The sequence below is a fragment of the Podarcis liolepis genome, assembly GCF_965112155.1.
Source record: "Podarcis liolepis genome assembly, chromosome: 5".
In the NCBI taxonomy this organism is placed as follows: Eukaryota; Metazoa; Chordata; class Lepidosauria; order Squamata; family Lacertidae; genus Podarcis; species Podarcis liolepis.
Window position 1 is genome coordinate 49,214,690 of NC_139556.1, and position 16,385 is coordinate 49,231,074.

Here is a 16,385-nt window from a genome sequence, read left to right on the forward strand (position 1 = left end):
AGGACCAGTGGTCAGGGATGATGGGAATTGTAGTCCCAAAAACATCTGGAGGGTCGAGTTTGGGGGTGCCTGCTCTAGATGGTTAAAAGCACACCCTGGCTGATTATAGTTCTTTCCCTTATGGGCACGTAAATTGCCTCATCCCGGATTCTGTCCCTGATCTTACACTTTTTCATCTTGTAACTTTCCCTTTTTCACCCTCCTGTCAAAAAACATTTGCATGTCATGTGCTTGCCTCCTGTGTTTTGACCCACCCTTGCTTCTGTTTTAGCTTGTCTCTGACCCTGGAAGGACATTTGACTTTGGCTCCTTGATTACTGCCTAGCATTAACATGACCTCTGACTCCACTTGCTCTGTTCATTTGCGATTGCCACGCCAGGTCAGATTCTGTTCAGTGTAGCACCTAGCCATGACAGGGTATTTGCTTGGTCTCTTGCAAGACATGACTCATAGCCAAGATGTAAGGGAAATAGTTTTTTCTTAATGAGAATTGGATCAAAAATTTGATACATTAGCCTTAGCAGAAAAAATAGTGAGCTTGAGGCATACGTTAGCCCAGGTCATGTATCACATTAAACTATGGCTTAAAACAAACTATGGTTTGATGTGAGTGAGCAACTTGCTGGTGCATGTTGCTGGAAAGTTTTTTGCAGTGCTTCTTCCCAATTCTTGCCATACCACAAGTAAAACAAGTCAGGGTCTGGTTTGTCATGTTGTCCAAATGCAATCTATGATTTGTTTCCCTCCAAACCATGAGTGGCAACCAGTATTTGTTCTTGGCTTACTTCTCATGCCTCGTTCTGGCATGTTTGTTAATTTTTTTCTTAGGAAAAAGGGGTATAGTTCCACTGATAGCACATTTTAAAGCATACATTTATGTGTGCTAAGTCTGTTTTCCATTTGATAACGGTGATATTCTGGGGTTCTGTGGCATATAGTGAAAGAGGAGGCTGAGACACCCTTACTAGGAATGAAGTCCCATTGAACTCCTTGAGACTTCTGAGTTAAAGATGCTTAGGATTGAACTGCTAGTATAGTATGTGTTAACATGAAGTTGTGCTTATAGGATTTAAGGGAGATTTAAATTATTCAGTTGTGTTAAAAGAAATCTCATCAGTGTTCTTGTCCTAGCATCTCAAAATAGTGCATAGATGATGGTAGATAGCCAACAGCAAAGACTGATGGGAAAATGGCAGGAAGAAAAATGACCTCATGCAATTTAAGGGTGGATGTGGACTTGAGTAGCAACTTGTTTTTGTTCTTACATGTATAGAATATATGTATTTATGTTTGAATAATCCTTATTATACAACTGCATGATTCACTCAAAATTGATTTTGTATTAGACTTTGTAAACTATTGAGTAAAGTGCACAGTGTTTACAGAACAATGACTGGAAACTAAACTTAAATGGTTACATGGAAAATAATCTTTTCATTTCTTAAAAAATAATAATAAATAGGCGTAGTGGAGCAGAAAGTAACATTGGCCTTGAGGGGGAAATGGTTGTTTAAAAGTATTGTTGATTTCATTGTGTAAATGTTGATTTAACTATAGTTAGTTTCTAACTGTTTGTATTCTTCCCAGCTTTTGAATGGCTATTATTCCAATAATGAATATCTTTCTTTGGAAGGTGAGGCTGGTGCAATCATCTCCACCAAGTTCCCTGTTCAAAGCCACCTTTCAGGAGTCTTACCAGGTCTATAAACGTTACCAGATGGTTATTCACAAGGGCCCACCTGATAAACCAACCGCCAGCCAGGTCAGACACAAGCATGTTGCTTTGGTCTATTCTGAGACATTTGGAAGCTGTTCCTTTAAAATAATTAATAACCATAGAAACTTCAAAAAAGAAAAAAAAAGAATTAAACAAAACTTAAATCCTGGAAGTACAAGGAGGTTTTGCATATCTCATGAGTGCCACAAATAATTAAAGGCATTTTCAAGCAAAAGGAGACGCAATAATGGGGTTTGCTGTGACATTGGAGATGGTGCATAAAGAGGAGCAGGGGAACTAGTGAAATACACTTTACATTCCCCAAACAGTAGGGTAGCTAGGTTTTGAAAGTTGTATGTGCCTCTATAATGGGCGATCCTGCAGGGCTTGAGTGTGTTTCACAAATATTTGTAAACAGCTTTGAGGGCTTTAAAAAAAAAAAATCAAGTGGTGTATAAATTTTATGAAATAAATAAAAATTAGGGCACAGTTAACCTTGGGTTGAATTTATGCTGAGGTCCTATCCATAAAGTATGTTGCATATTGGATGGGGAAGGAGAACAAAGTTTTGGAAGAGTGTGTGTGTAGGATGAAATGCTTTCCTTACACCTGTTCAACTCTTTGACTTACTCTTTACTTTTTACTTTCCATCTTCATTCTCTTCTGCCCCTAACATACCAACCTTTGCAAGGTACTGTGAAATTCTGAAAAGGCCCATAGTTTCATTCAGGCAAGAAGACATGAGGTATCTAGGACATGGCTACTCTTCAATCAGTACCCATTATTTCTTTTGCTTCAATGTGTTGTTGATGCCCCTGTCCATACTGCAGTTTGCTCTCATACCCTCATCTATCCTTTGGCAATTCCTTTTCCTTAATGTTGGCTTCTTCATCTCTCTCCTGACAATTCCCAACTCACTTTGTTCACACTGTTCTGTCTGCTTTCTTTGGCAAAATATCTGAATTCAGCGATGGAAATAAGTCACAAATAGTGGTCATTTGTGTGTGTGTGTGTGGTGGAATAGTTTTAGAAAGTGTTAGTGTTTCCTGATAAGCATCAGTTGGATAAAGGCATCCTTCTCCATTCAAAATGTACAGTGGTACCTTGGGATGCAAATGGGATCCATTCTGGAGCCCCGTTCGCATCCTGAACAGAACGTAAGACATGACAGCGCGTCTGCGCATGCACGGGTTGTGTTTCGCTGCTTCCGTGCATTCGCGTGACATCATTTTGACCGTCTGTGCATGTGCGAATGGCGAAACCCGGAAATAACGGGCTCCGTTACTTCTGGGTCGCTGCAGAACGCAACCCGAAAGCACTCAACCTGAAGCGTATTTATCCTGAGGTATGACTGTACTTTGTGTAATCACTGATAAACAGTCTTGGGTCCTGACTTAGCTGCTGCTGGAGGGTGTATCCTCTGAGTGGAGCGCCAGTGGGGATATTCCTGCTGGCAGAAGTTGTGTGGGGAGGCAACATTAACCAATTCCCCCTTGTAGTGCCTGAAAAACTGTTCTGGAGGACTGGTAGGATCCTCTGGAACAGCGGGGCCAGGGAATAGAGAGAATCTGCTGGATCAGTAATCATCTCTGGACAGAAGGAGCCCTTCTGTTTGTGGAAAGCTAAATTTGGATTCTAGCTTATGTAAATTGTGGTGGGTAGCGTCTGCTATAGTGATGGATTGTGGAAGATGGTAGGCAATTTAGTTTGCAGAGTAGATCATACTTATGGATAATCCCTTTGGGTTTATGTATATTCAGAACTGGCCTTTATGTTAGCTGTGATTGACCAAACACATAGAGTGACGAAGTCCAGAGGTGCAAAAACCTAGGTCACTAGTGCCTAAAACATAATCTAGTGACAAGCATGTGGATTAATGTAGAAGTCAGGAAGCAGGTTTCTCCTGTATGATTTCCATTTGGGTGGGAGGGAGGCTGAGTACCCCAGTGAAGGCCAGAACATGGAAGATGTTCATATTGTGCAGCTCTGTTGAGGTATTAGTTCTGCCATTTACAATGATTAAGATATTTGAAAGGTTTTTGGATGAGAATTGTGTATAGCCCTCAGGTTTACAAACTCTAATTGAGAACTTCTGATAATCTAGAACTATTCTCACTAGACCGGTAATGAGTAAACCTTAACTACAGAGCCAGTTCACTTGAAGCATTGACCAGGCTTTTGCTTTAACATAACTTCTTTGCCTGAACTGAGAGTACACTCTAGAAAATATATGACAACTCCAGGATGCAGCGAAATACTGGTTGTAGGGGGCAAGCTTGCCTTCCATTTTTGATCTTATTGAGAAATCTCAGAATTCACCTCCTTCTAGAACATGAGACAGTCAAATCCTTCTTGACTTACCTGGAAATTTGATTACGTTATCTATTTTGCATGGAGAGATAATTGGCATAGAATATTAAGTGGCTCTGAGTATTACTGTTTTCAGCTGGTATGCAAACTATCTCTTCCTGTTCCTGGAGTGCAGAACCAGCTTAGCACTTAGAATGCCACCAGTGGTTCAAATCTTAGTAATACATTTCTGCGGTTGCTGGGCTTCCTTGTATGTCTCCTAGGAAGAGGCTTTGAAATGGATTTGAGGAGATAGCATACTAGCCTTACCTTCAGAAGCATTTGGACAAATGCCAACAAAGTACCTTTGTTTTCCCTTGCTCTGAAGGTGAGGTTAGTACCTGTTTCTTTAGAGGACCCGCAGTTCAAATCATCTTTCACCCAGTCTGCTGCTTTATTTGCCAAGTATCAGATGGCCATACACAAGGACTCTCCTTTTGAATGTAACGAGTATCAGGTACAGTTAACTGCATGCACTTTTTTTTGTCCTTATTATCATTGGTGGTGTGAATAACAGGCTATTGCATTGACTTTCCATCAGATCTGTGAATGTGGTGGGGGAATTAGGATTTGGATGTGCCTTCCAGCAGTAGCCTTCTTATGTACTCAGTATTTTATCTGTGTCCTGAATCGGTTGGAATAAGCTTTCTACTGTTCTCCTAATCCAGTTATTTGGAAGTAAATCCCAGTATCACCAATGGGATTTGCTCTGAAATAAGTATGCTCGGCCCAGGTATAGTGCAAGTGTAATATTTCCTGTTCTGTCATGGTGTACCCTTCTGGTTTGCATGCTTCTCCCTATTCTTCAATCTCTTTGGTTCATGTGCTCAATTTCTCCCCCATCATCTTCTCTTTGGCTTGAAGTCCTTCATATCCCTTTCCATGACAAACCATGGTTAGCATTACACCTGAATTGCAGTTAACACTAGCCATGGTTAGCTTTAAACCAGAGTTTGAAGTGGGTTTAAAAATGTGGTTTAATGACTAACATTAATGTCATTTCAGATGGAATGCTAGCCATGTATAGTACTAAAAGTGGTAGGGGAAGGGGTTTGAGTGGAAGAGAAGAGGAAGGGGTCAGATTGGAACGTGCAAGTCAAAAAAGACACTAGAGATCAGTCAGTGTTATGTTAGTAACAGACATAAGATTAGTGTTTGATTTAGAAAACTAAATTCATGTCTAAAACGAAAAGCCTCCTGTTTTCCAGACAGTTGAAACTAAATTTTATGATCGATTTAGGATTGACAACAATTGGAATTATCAGTACAAGAAATCTGGGCCATTTCAACATCACAGCTTAATGGAGGGTTTAAAGTTTTACAGAAACGATATAGCCAGGTGTCATAACTTCTGTGTGTGTGTGTGTTTTGTTTTTTGAAAGCTTAACATTAGTTATGGCTACAGTTCAAAATACATTTACTGCAGTCTCTAATCTCTTGTTTTTGCCACTCCTTTTGATTCTATACATTGCCTTATTTTCTTGTATTGTTGTAATATTGAAAATTAACTTGCTTGCAGTCTGCATCTTGAAGAATTTAAGTGTAGAATGTTGGGCATATTTCAAGTGTTTAAAGGTCAGCAGTTGCCCATTTTTGATGTAACGGTAAACCATGGTTTAGCTCTATGTGTGGAGCCGATGCTAGCTTGTACTCAAGTATTCTGACAGGAGACAATTGAAACCTTCCACTTCCAGTATTAAGTCAGTCCTTTATTTCACTACTCACCTGGCCAACATCAGTTACTAGGAATTCCATGCAGGCAAGTGCAGGAATTCCCTCCAGGTGACCAAGAAGGCTGGTAAAGGATGAAAAGAACACTCTGTTTATCCTTTGCCAAGCCAATGTGCTTCATGTCTTTTGCTGCTGCTTTTTACCAGGATTGGATTTGTTGAAACAAGCCAGGATCAAAATGTGAGTTTTGATTCTGGCATATTAATAAGAAGCTGCGGGGGCAACTGAGCCAGGCATATGTAATCAGTGTAACCCCTTGCCCACGGAGCGCTTTTGCTGATAAAATCAAACCTCCCCCCTTCTCTTCCTACACCAGTAGGACACCACAGTTGTCATGTTCGTTTTGGACTGAGATCAAAGGAAATCTTGGTTTCAGTAAAACCTGTATGAATTAGGTGTGATTGGAGACTTACTGAGTGAGTCGATTTTAAATGGTGCCTGTTGGATATATGGAATTACTTCATATAAAGCTATTTTATTTGCTTAGTTTTCTCATATATATATCTTTGTTGTAATGCTGGATTTTTAATCTGCTTTTCTGTTTATTGTCTTGTTTTATGATTGTTTTTATTGTAATTCTAATTTCTTTTAATATGTAACGTAAGCTGATCTGGGAGCCTCACTCGCTGAAGAGCTGGAGCAACAAGTGCATGAAAAATAATAATTATGCAACATTTTAGAAAGAAAAACTGCTGAGGCTATCTTCATCCTGCTTTATAAAACGGCTATTACCTTGAAAAATATGATTTAGGCATCTATTTTTTTTCAAATTAAATATGCACTGCCTTCTTTTAAATAGCTTATTTTGAAATGATATTATTATGTTTATTAGGATTGTAGAATGTCATAACAACTTCAAAAAAGCTGTTACACAATGGTAAATTGCCTTCCCAATTGACTTTGGGTTAGCCTTTAGTTTAATAGTTTATAAGGTGAACCCTCCCTCTCCCCTATCCCTGGGTAGGAAAAACATACAGTATTTATAAAGCCACTTTCTGTGAGCAAAACTAGACATGTAGGTGTCTTCAGTTCCTTTTTAAATCTTACTTTTAAAAAGTCTGTTTGCTGCTAAAATGATGAGATATAAACATGTTGTTCACATTAAATATGTGTAAGTTATCTAGGTTTGGTTCTCAAATACATTAGGAACTATGCAATTCATGTAGATCAACATCTGGGATACTTGTGAATATCAAGTGCCAGATTAGAAAATATGCCATGAGAATTATTTTTATTAAATAGGAAGTTCTCTGGCTAGTGATAGGTTCATAAACAGCTAACATTCATTTTCATTTTTAATATGCTGTTAAATTGTTTCCCAAAAAGCCTGCCTGATGAATAGAGCATAACTGTCAGGATTTGAAAAAAGTCACACTGTGTTCTGCAGCATTTCTTCCTAGGAAAGTATATACCAAGGCTTGCACCCTTAATTTATTGCCTGCATAGTATTATAGGTAAGCCCTTGGAAAAGGACTACTAAATGTTAGGAAACAAGTTTTCACACAATATTTCAGTATCTAGACTAGGATATAGCTGTAAAGGTAAAGGTACCCCTGCCCGAAGGCCAGTCGTGTCCGACTCTAGGGTTGTGCGCTCATCTCACTCTAGAGGCCAAGAGCCGGCGCCGTCCGAGGACACTTCCGGGTCACGTGGCCAGCGTGACAAAGCTGCTCTGGCGAGCCTGCACCAGTGCAGCACACAGAAACGCCGTTTACCTTCCCGCTATAAAGCGGTACCTATTTATCTACTTGCACTTAAAGGTGCTTACGAACTGCTAGGTGGGCAGGAGCTGGGACTGAACGACAGGAACTCACCCCACCGCGGGGATTCGAACCGCCGGCCATACGATCGGCAAGTCCTAGGCACTGCAGTTTTACCCACAGCGCCACCCGCATCCCATAGGATATAGCTGTAACTGACTCCAAATGTAAACGTTCTAACATTTTCATCTGATGTTCAAGTAAACAATTGTGTTGATTGTTAACACACCTTTATGGACACCTTTCTGTTGCAGGGAATGGATTATTCAGTGGCTGAGCATGTAGCCTGAGATCTCCAGCCACTTTTAGTTGATATTTGCCTTACTTGACAGAAGTTGCTAACTCTTGTACTTATTAGGAAAGAGGCTTTATCTTTTCATTTCCCCCCAGCATTTAGTTTTTATATAGATCAAATTAAACAATTAAGAATCAGTCTCGGTGCTTATTTCCTAAAATGGAAAGATGCTTGCAAACAGGGTACAACTTTGTAATATTTTGTATGACGTATTCTGTTCCCTCTCCAAAAAACATCAAATAAGACATATTGATCTAAATATCTACCTGTAGAAAGTGAGATACAAAGCATGCACATAGCAATAATTAAATGGTGAGGCTACAGTCCCGTGCAGTCTTCCTTTTCCAAAGTACCTCATGAAAATACGCTTCCTTGCAAACAATTATAATAAAGGAATTGCACCATAAAAATAAACAAATGTAGAGGCACAAAGGGCAAAAGGCACTGAATAACAACTGATTGCAAGCAGCTAAGTGAAGATTAGACCATCTGACAGACTCTAACATATGGTATTTCAAGGGGTGCAACCTACCTAGCAATAGCTCAGTTAGTAGAGCATAAGACTCTTAATCTCAGGGTCGTGGGTTTGAACCCCATTTTGGGCAAAATATTTCTGCTTTGTTTACAAATCTATGACTATGATCATATGAGGTTTTGATATGTAAGATGTCTGACAGGAGCACATGATGCAGGAGCTTTGAAGCAGTATGAAAATAAACTGGTTTTAAATAAACTTCTAGCAAATGGGTGGAAGTGCCTTTGGACTTTTAGAAAGAAGAATATAAACACTGGTTGCTCTGAGACTCTGAATCCCAGAAACCTGGACCAAAACTTCTTCAAGCATCTAAATGTAGTTATCTGAGGGAATTGATATAATATACCTAAGTTAAATGCATAAATCACATGAAGGCAGGGTCAGTTTAATGCATAAGTAATAGTATGTTTTAGAGACATTGCTCAGAGACTTTCATGAATTCCGCAGACCTTTTGTGGGAATGGATTTAGGAGCTCATGTGTACAATTTGTAGAGTGTGTGTGACAAACCAGATCACATTTGTGTTTATCTTCTGGAGTTTTGCAGCAGCTGTTCTGTCAGGCATCCAAAACACCTTCCCTACTTTCTTACACAATGCATACATGTTTTAATGATTTTTATATTAAGTCACAGCCTTTGTAGTTTTTCCTTTCATTGATCTAGGAACTAGAGTTTGAAAGTTGAGTGGATATGAACATGCAGTTTTATATTGCCCACTCTCTTATGAAAAACGATTCTGACAACATACAGAGTTCCTGACAGTTAAACAGGCTGTTAGTCCTTGCTGTGGTGCCTTAATGGAATGGAAATTCCTCAGAATTACCACCCACTGTTGCAAGGACATCAGTGTAACTACATGGTGTTTGGTGCTTTTTCAGTTGAAAGAGATTTTAAATAGTCTTCTGCTCCCTGTCTGTCTCTGAAACTGGTTCCATAGCAGAAGGGGCATATCGCTCCATAGCAAATGCTGAAACCCTCTGAATGGTTGATCTGCATTGGTACTAACAGTCCCTCGCCTATTAAAAATAACGTTTTAATTTGCTTTTCAAATTTGATAGTGTTTATATTGACAGCAGCTTGCACCACCAGCACAGCGTGTCTTCAAGTCATAATGTTGCAACACACAAGCTGTCTGTGGGTCTTATAAAGTATAGCCGTCAAGCAAAACGATATGTGCAGGGTTTTCCTGAGGAAGACAACACCAGCGTCTTTTCTCATCTGCATACTCCCCATTTCTTTTTCAGTAAGAAACAGCAACCCCTCAGTGGAAACTTGCCATGGCTTGTGCCTTGGAATTAAAATTCAGGGGGCTAAATAAAAAGTGCTGGAATTTAAAGTAACATACACATACAGCAGATTGGATGGTCTGCATCTTAAAATCTGCCTTTATTATGTCAGGTAACTCAAATTTATCGAGAAGTAAGCACTTTGTTTACGTAAGCATCTTCCTTCTTCCTGATAAAGAGGTCTCTGTAATTTTTTAAATTTTAATGTTCAACTGCTAGCAGCAATTCCATTACAATTACTTAACTATTTTTGTGTCTCTTCTTCCTTAACACAGTATCAGGAATACCAAGTGTGTGCACATGGATTACACTTCCTTTATTATATAGTACTTTGGTGCTATTTTTCTTAGAAGTCTTTAATTTCATATTCTCAGGACTAAAGTTATGCCACTACTAGTACTAACAAGTTTATATCTGATTAAGAAGTTTAAATTTAAAAAATATATTTCCATGTTCTGTTACTGCCTTTGATAACAGGGTTGCTATTTTGAGGCTGCCGTACGCAGTTTCCATAATGCTCTTTTTGTTAAAACTCATGTTTGGCAATTAAATCCCTTTATGGTATTCTGAAGAAACGGTTTACATCTGCAGGGTAACCAAAACAAACCAAGTGGCAATTACACCAGTTAGAAAACATTTCCATACATGATCATAAGTCTGACAGTAGTTCTCTCAAATAGCCATAGTTAACAATTTTATTGCTGTTTAGCCTTACTGAAGCAAGCATTCTACTCCACTACATTTGGCATATTTTATAATGACAAGTTTATAGGAAAGAAACAGTGTGTTGCTCAGTTTCCACTGCAAAGCTGGACTACCTTCTTACCTTAGGCTTAGTAAAATATTTGTTTTGGAAGGAAATTTATTTAAAGACCTACAAAATATTCACTGTCTAAAAAGCTGCATGCAATAATGTTACTGAAGGGGGGGGGGGAGCTGCAGTGCCTCCCCAAAATGACAACATGGAGGCCGAAGCACGTGGAAGGTAAAGAACATGGGTTTGTATCTAAACAAGTTATGCTCGAAGTACACCCATATGAATGAATGGCCCTCGTACCTACGGGACCGCCTCTCCTGGTGTGCCCCACAGAGGAACTTACAGTCTTCAAACAAAAACATCTTGGAGGACCCAGGCCACAAAGAGGTTAGGCTGGCCTCAACCAGAGCCAGGGCTTTTTCGGCTGTGGCTCCGATCGGGTGGAACGCTCTGTCACAAGAGAGTAGGGCCCTGCGGGACTTGACATCTTTCTGCAGGGCCTGCAAGACAGAGCTGTTCCACCAGGCCTTTGGCCAGGGCACAGCCTGACTCCCTCCTTTGGCAATCCTCACAGAACTCTAGCCCAATGGTTGCCATTAATCTGTTTTGAATTAATTTTATAATGAAATGATTTTAGAATGTTTTATCATTTTACTGTTGAGCCCGGCTTCGGCTGGGGAGGGCGGGTTATAAATAAATTATTATTATTGTTGTTGTTGTTGTTGTTGTTGTTGTTAGTCATCTCCATTAACCTCAGTAGGTCTAATCATGTATGACTAACAGGTGGTTCAATACATGATGTGCTACAGTTCATACTGGATCAGGCCCAAGGATCATCTAGTCCAGGGGGTCAGCAAAGTTTTTCATCGGGGTGGTCCATTGTCCCTCATACATTGGGGGGCCAGACTGTATGGGGGCGTGCGAAATGAACAAATTCCTATGCCCCACAAATAACCCAGAGATGCATTTTCAATAAAAGCACACATTCTACTCATGTAAAAACACACTGATTCCCGGAATGTCCGCAGGCCAGAATTAGAAGTATATTGGGGCGGATCCAGCCCCCGGGCCTTCGTTTGCCTTCGTTTGCCTATCCATGATCTAGTCTCCTGTTCTCACAGTGGCCAGCCAGATGGGCAGCCTGCAAGCAGGACTTGAGTGCAGCATTAGTGATTCCCATCAACTGGTATTCAGAGGCATACTGTCTGTGACAGTGGAGGTAGAGCATAACCATTGCGGCTAGTAGCTGATCTGTTTAAAAAACAATATTTTGCCTTTGCCCACAATCCCTTTCCAGCTTGAAATATAAATATTTGGAAGAATATAATATAAATATTTGCATCTTCACTTCTTTTGCTTACTTATTGATACACTAGAGCACAGTGTGTGATTCAACTAGGTCTCAGAGAAAGTGATGCTTCTTGAATAGGAATTTTTGCCCCATTCTGAAATGGCTTCATTTGCCATAAGTGGCATACATCATGTACCCAAATCTGACTGGTTGCCCAGAAGAGAACGCGACCGAAAGTGTTTCCCTACTCCTATTCTGATATATGGAAGTTTGGTCCAATCAAAGGTGCTAAATGTTTTTGCTCTTCTGTGGACTGCCCAGCAATGGCTACAACTCATGACATTCATGTATTCTAAGTTAACTTTAGGTATTTGAAGTAAAATGTTGCAGAACAATCTCTGGAAAGTCAGCAAATATTTAGAAAATGTTTTAGCATTTGCTGACCAACAAAAACCTAGAATTCAAATTCTTGAAAGTCTTTCCAATGTCAACTATGTCTTCCTCTGGTGCCAGATCTTTTAATTAAGGAATTACTGAGGTCTGCATAAAAGCAAAGTAATGCAGATGCTTAGCAATCGGCCTCTTTCTCAAATATGAATAGATCTTTGGAAACTACATTATAACTCTCAAATTCAGAGGTATAATTAGAATAATGAAACCAACAATTTTCCCATGCCTCAATCCTAAAGCTCCAGATTACCCAGTCTTTTGAACACCTTGGTTGTGAATGACTCCGAAAGGCCTAACAATAGACTCCACACTGTTCCCTTGTCTTTGACAAGGGCTTAGGCTTATGGAAGTCTCCTTTTTGATTGTCAAAGGGCTTGTCTAAATATTTACCATCCATTTGGAGGTTAATTAGATCTTGCCTTCAGCTACAGGCATGCTGCAGTAAGAACAATACCAAAACCAAAATTAGATAGTGCTAGGGAAGGAATCCATATTACCCTTATTTTTAGTTCTTGATTCATTTGAATCTAAATTGTGTGGTGGTGGTGTATTTAACCATATTGCTTTCTTTTGATGAAATAGTCAACTGTACTTCATGGCTTTCCAGTTGGCACAAGTTTTATGGACAAGTTAAAACAGCATCTGGTGGCATGTTAACAAATTGTGACATAAGCTATGGACCAGAGCATGTAGAATAAAAAAAATTCTATATAAATACATTTTTAATATTGGCATAAAGGCATATGCTACCCTAGCAATTTATGGCTATTCTTAATGCCTGCTTTACTCAATGGTTTCAAGAAATGCAAACTTTTCAGTAGCAACTGATAGTGAGCAATAAACATTTTTTAATTTTGTAAAATTTATATACCGCTTGACTGTAGAAACAAAACTCAAAGCGGTTCACAAAAAGCACCTTTATTTTGCATATAAATCAATCAGTTCAAGAGACCCAAACTTTGGGGCCGCAGATTGTCTAAACCAGGCCCTAAGGTTGGATCCCAACCTAGTCATACCAGATGTAGACCCATTTATATCAATCGACTTTGGGATGACTAGAGTCCCAAGGATTTCATTGGATCTCCTCTAAGTATTACACAGTTTGGATCCAACCCATAGTGTGTAGTAGACACAGGAGGAAAAGATATATTTGGTTTGGGGTTTTATCACAAGCAGACATTCTTTGGGTTATCCTGTGGTATGAATGGTTTAGTGTATACAAATACTATTTTTAAACATTTCAATTTTCTGAAGATTTCTGAATGTTGATGGTGGTCCCATAGAATGAGATTAGTACTATCCATTACAAGGCAAAAAGGGTAGGGTAAGAATATCAAAACCATGTTTTCCTTGTAATATCAGCATGGGGCTGTGAAATGTTTGTAGAGGAGAATTTAGGGGGGGGGGGAGGGAAGACACACAAATGGTTCCCATTCCCCCTACTGCTTGATTTCCCCCCCTTCATCCAAACTGACTTGAGGGTGGGAGAATCCTGAGAGGAAAGGTTGCAGGGAAGAACATGTGTATTTGTGTGTGTGAAAGTGTTAACCAACCCTGTACGCATTATTCCCTATGATGTTCCTAGTCCCCACCCACACTCTTGTTAACAAGAAAAATAAATGTCTGCCATCATTAGTATGTGTTGAATGATTTATAAGGCACTAATATATAAGGATGCTTGCTAAACTGTAAGTGGGGGGCGCAATGATTTAAAACCAAGCTCTTTGTCTAAATTTGCTGTAGGTGTGAAATCAAATTAAGGTCTTGTAAAGGAGGACCTTTCCAAGTGATGTTCAGATACTGGACCCTCTTACAAATTGTATATTGCTCTTTCTTTTGAATCGTTGCTCAGAATGTCATTCAGCTACCATCTTCGTGTGCTGCTCTTTTGCAGGTGTGCTCAGAGTTATTTGTGGTTCCTCCAGTATAAACTGAAAGCTCCAGGCTTTTCTCATTTTTAAAAAGGGCTTTCAAGTGGTTCATGCTTACTAGAGAGGCTCTCGTGTCAGCAATACATTATGTCTTTCTTCTTGAATGTCACGTTCTGTACAAATGGACTGTAAGAACCGTTCTGCTGAATCAGACCAAGGGCATATCTAGTCCAGCATTCTAGTCACTCAGTGGCCAACTAGATGTTACTGTGTCACAAACTGTGCTGCTGAAATTAATGTACTGGGTGCATCCATGCAGCAGTCACCTTAGACGCCCTATTCAGACATTCTTCACAGATGCACCAGATCCTTTGGAAAAGGGTACCCTGCCACTTGACCGTTTTGGAGATGCTTGGGGAAGACTCCCACTAGTCCTACTCCCCATGGTAATCACCTTGCTGGTCCTGATTCCACAACCTTTGTAGTTGTACACACATAGGAGCCTCATTATTTTGCTGATTTAGGGGGAAGCAGGGGCAGCAAGGTGTTGAACATTAGGAGTGGTCCAACGACTCCATGCATGCCTTGTATCACTCCTCAGTATGACCTGACACTTGCACATGTCAAGTGAGAATGAACCCAAGCAGAAATGGAAATCCATTCACTGAGTCCTGGTTCAGATTGCTTACTAGCCTTTGGTGCTGGCGAACTGCACCTGCCTTTCCTTCACAATGCATATGTCGGTGGAATCCAGTAGTGTGCAAGTGAACTTTTGCTAATGCAACAGAACTTCATCTTCCTCCCCTCCCCCCTGCACACTCACAAATATGTTCCAGTGTGGTTCTCTCAACCTTCTAGAGCAGATTTTGAGGAGTGCAGGGGTGAGGAGGTGATGTTCTATTGGTTGGGTGGTAGTTTGCTTGTCCTCACACATAGAGAATGTCAGGTGAGCAAGGCTTTCATGTGGGAAGGTGCTTTTAGTATGATTTCTTCCCTCTTTTTGAGGTGGAAGTGTGAAGCGCTTGTCCTCCTATAGCAGACCATTTGTGTGATAGGGTTGGGGGAGGGAGGGGATGCAACTCTGCCATGCAAAGTTTGACTGACTAAGCCAGAGCAAAACATCAGTGGGTTGAAAGATTCCTGCCCTGTGATTTTGGGAGTTGGATACTGCAAATATGGGCGAAAATCCCCACTCAGGATAATGTGACGTGGAAACGAATTTTCAACATTATTAGGCCATAGCTGATAATCTTGGATCACTTGATGTATGTACGAGATCTAATTGCTACCCTGATTCCTACTTGCCACAGCTGTTTCATTAGACAATCCTGCAATTTTAAATATATAGTGGTTCAAATATTCCAGTCCCTAGCTTAATGTTGTTCGTAGTCTTGCCAACCAACTTTTCTCTGAATAATTTGTTAACTTTAATCAGTAACTTCAAATGAGGGCCTAGTTCATTGTAGAATAGTTAAGGATGCAGCAGTTTTCAAACACCAAAGCCACCCAAATAAATTTCCAAGCATTTAACTTAAGAAAGCTACTATTTTATTCATACCATGGGGGATTTTCACAAAGCAATTATTGCCCTTCTTATTTCTAAATGTTGTTGTGGTTTATAGAAGAGGCAACTTGAACTCATCTGTAAATTACTGTAACCCATTGAATATACCTTAGTCAGGCTTCTACTATATATTTTGGAAACTTGTTTGTCAGTTCACTATAGATTTGGACACCACTTAAGATATCATAACCAAATTATGCATCTGAGAACAGATCTTTGTCTGTTTGGATGCAGTTGGGCACTACTTTGAATTAAAATAGAGAACTGCACATGGGGGGGGGGAATGCAGTAATTTTAACTACTGATTTCAAAATTGCATTGAGTTTTTTGGGGTTTATTAGCAATTCACAGCAACACTGCGTATGAGGCTGCTAGTTAAGTACAAGTTGAATTCCTAACGTAATAGTTAGCAATACATCTATGTTAAAAACCTTCTGATTTATTTGTTTTTCCCTTTGTTATGTTTATGTATGTTGTTGCATACTGGACATGTATCCTTGGTGCCCTGGACTCCGAATAAACATCCCAAATGCAGTTCACAAGGTTCCTCTGTGAATCTCCACTTGAGGTAAGAAATCATGTTTTAACTCAAAATATTTACATTTTTAATACAGATTTATAGTTCACCTCCTCCGCCTGGTGTCTACCATTACATTTATAATGCAAAACATAACATTTCCTCAGTTCCAGTAAACTGGATAATCTGCATCTATTTGATTTTGTTGTGACTTGTTGAATACTTTGAGTCTCTTAAAAATGCTAAGTGAGTTTGCACAAG

The 16,385-nt window shown here is 39.7% G+C and overlaps 1 protein-coding gene across 8 annotated transcripts in view; it reads left to right on the top strand.

The window, feature by feature from the left end:
* Positions 1 to 16,385, top strand: part of ATE1 (arginyltransferase 1) — a 72,057-nt gene that overhangs the window by 10,839 nt on the left and 44,833 nt on the right. For 4 of the 8 annotated variants that reach the window (XR_014526889.1, XM_083506171.1, XM_083506170.1 and 1 more), the window contains exons 7-9: positions 1,635 to 1,763; positions 4,396 to 4,524; positions 16,143 to 16,175. Coding sequence is in view for 7 of the 8 variants with exons in the window: in XM_083506171.1 (XP_083362297.1) it covers positions 1,635 to 1,763; positions 4,396 to 4,524; positions 16,143 to 16,175 (291 nt within the window). In the remaining variant the exon portion in view is untranslated. The remainder of the gene's footprint in view (positions 1 to 1,634; positions 1,764 to 4,395; positions 4,525 to 16,142; positions 16,176 to 16,385) is intronic. The other 4 variants (XM_083506175.1, XM_083506173.1, XM_083506174.1 and 1 more) reach the window with 2 other exon arrangements.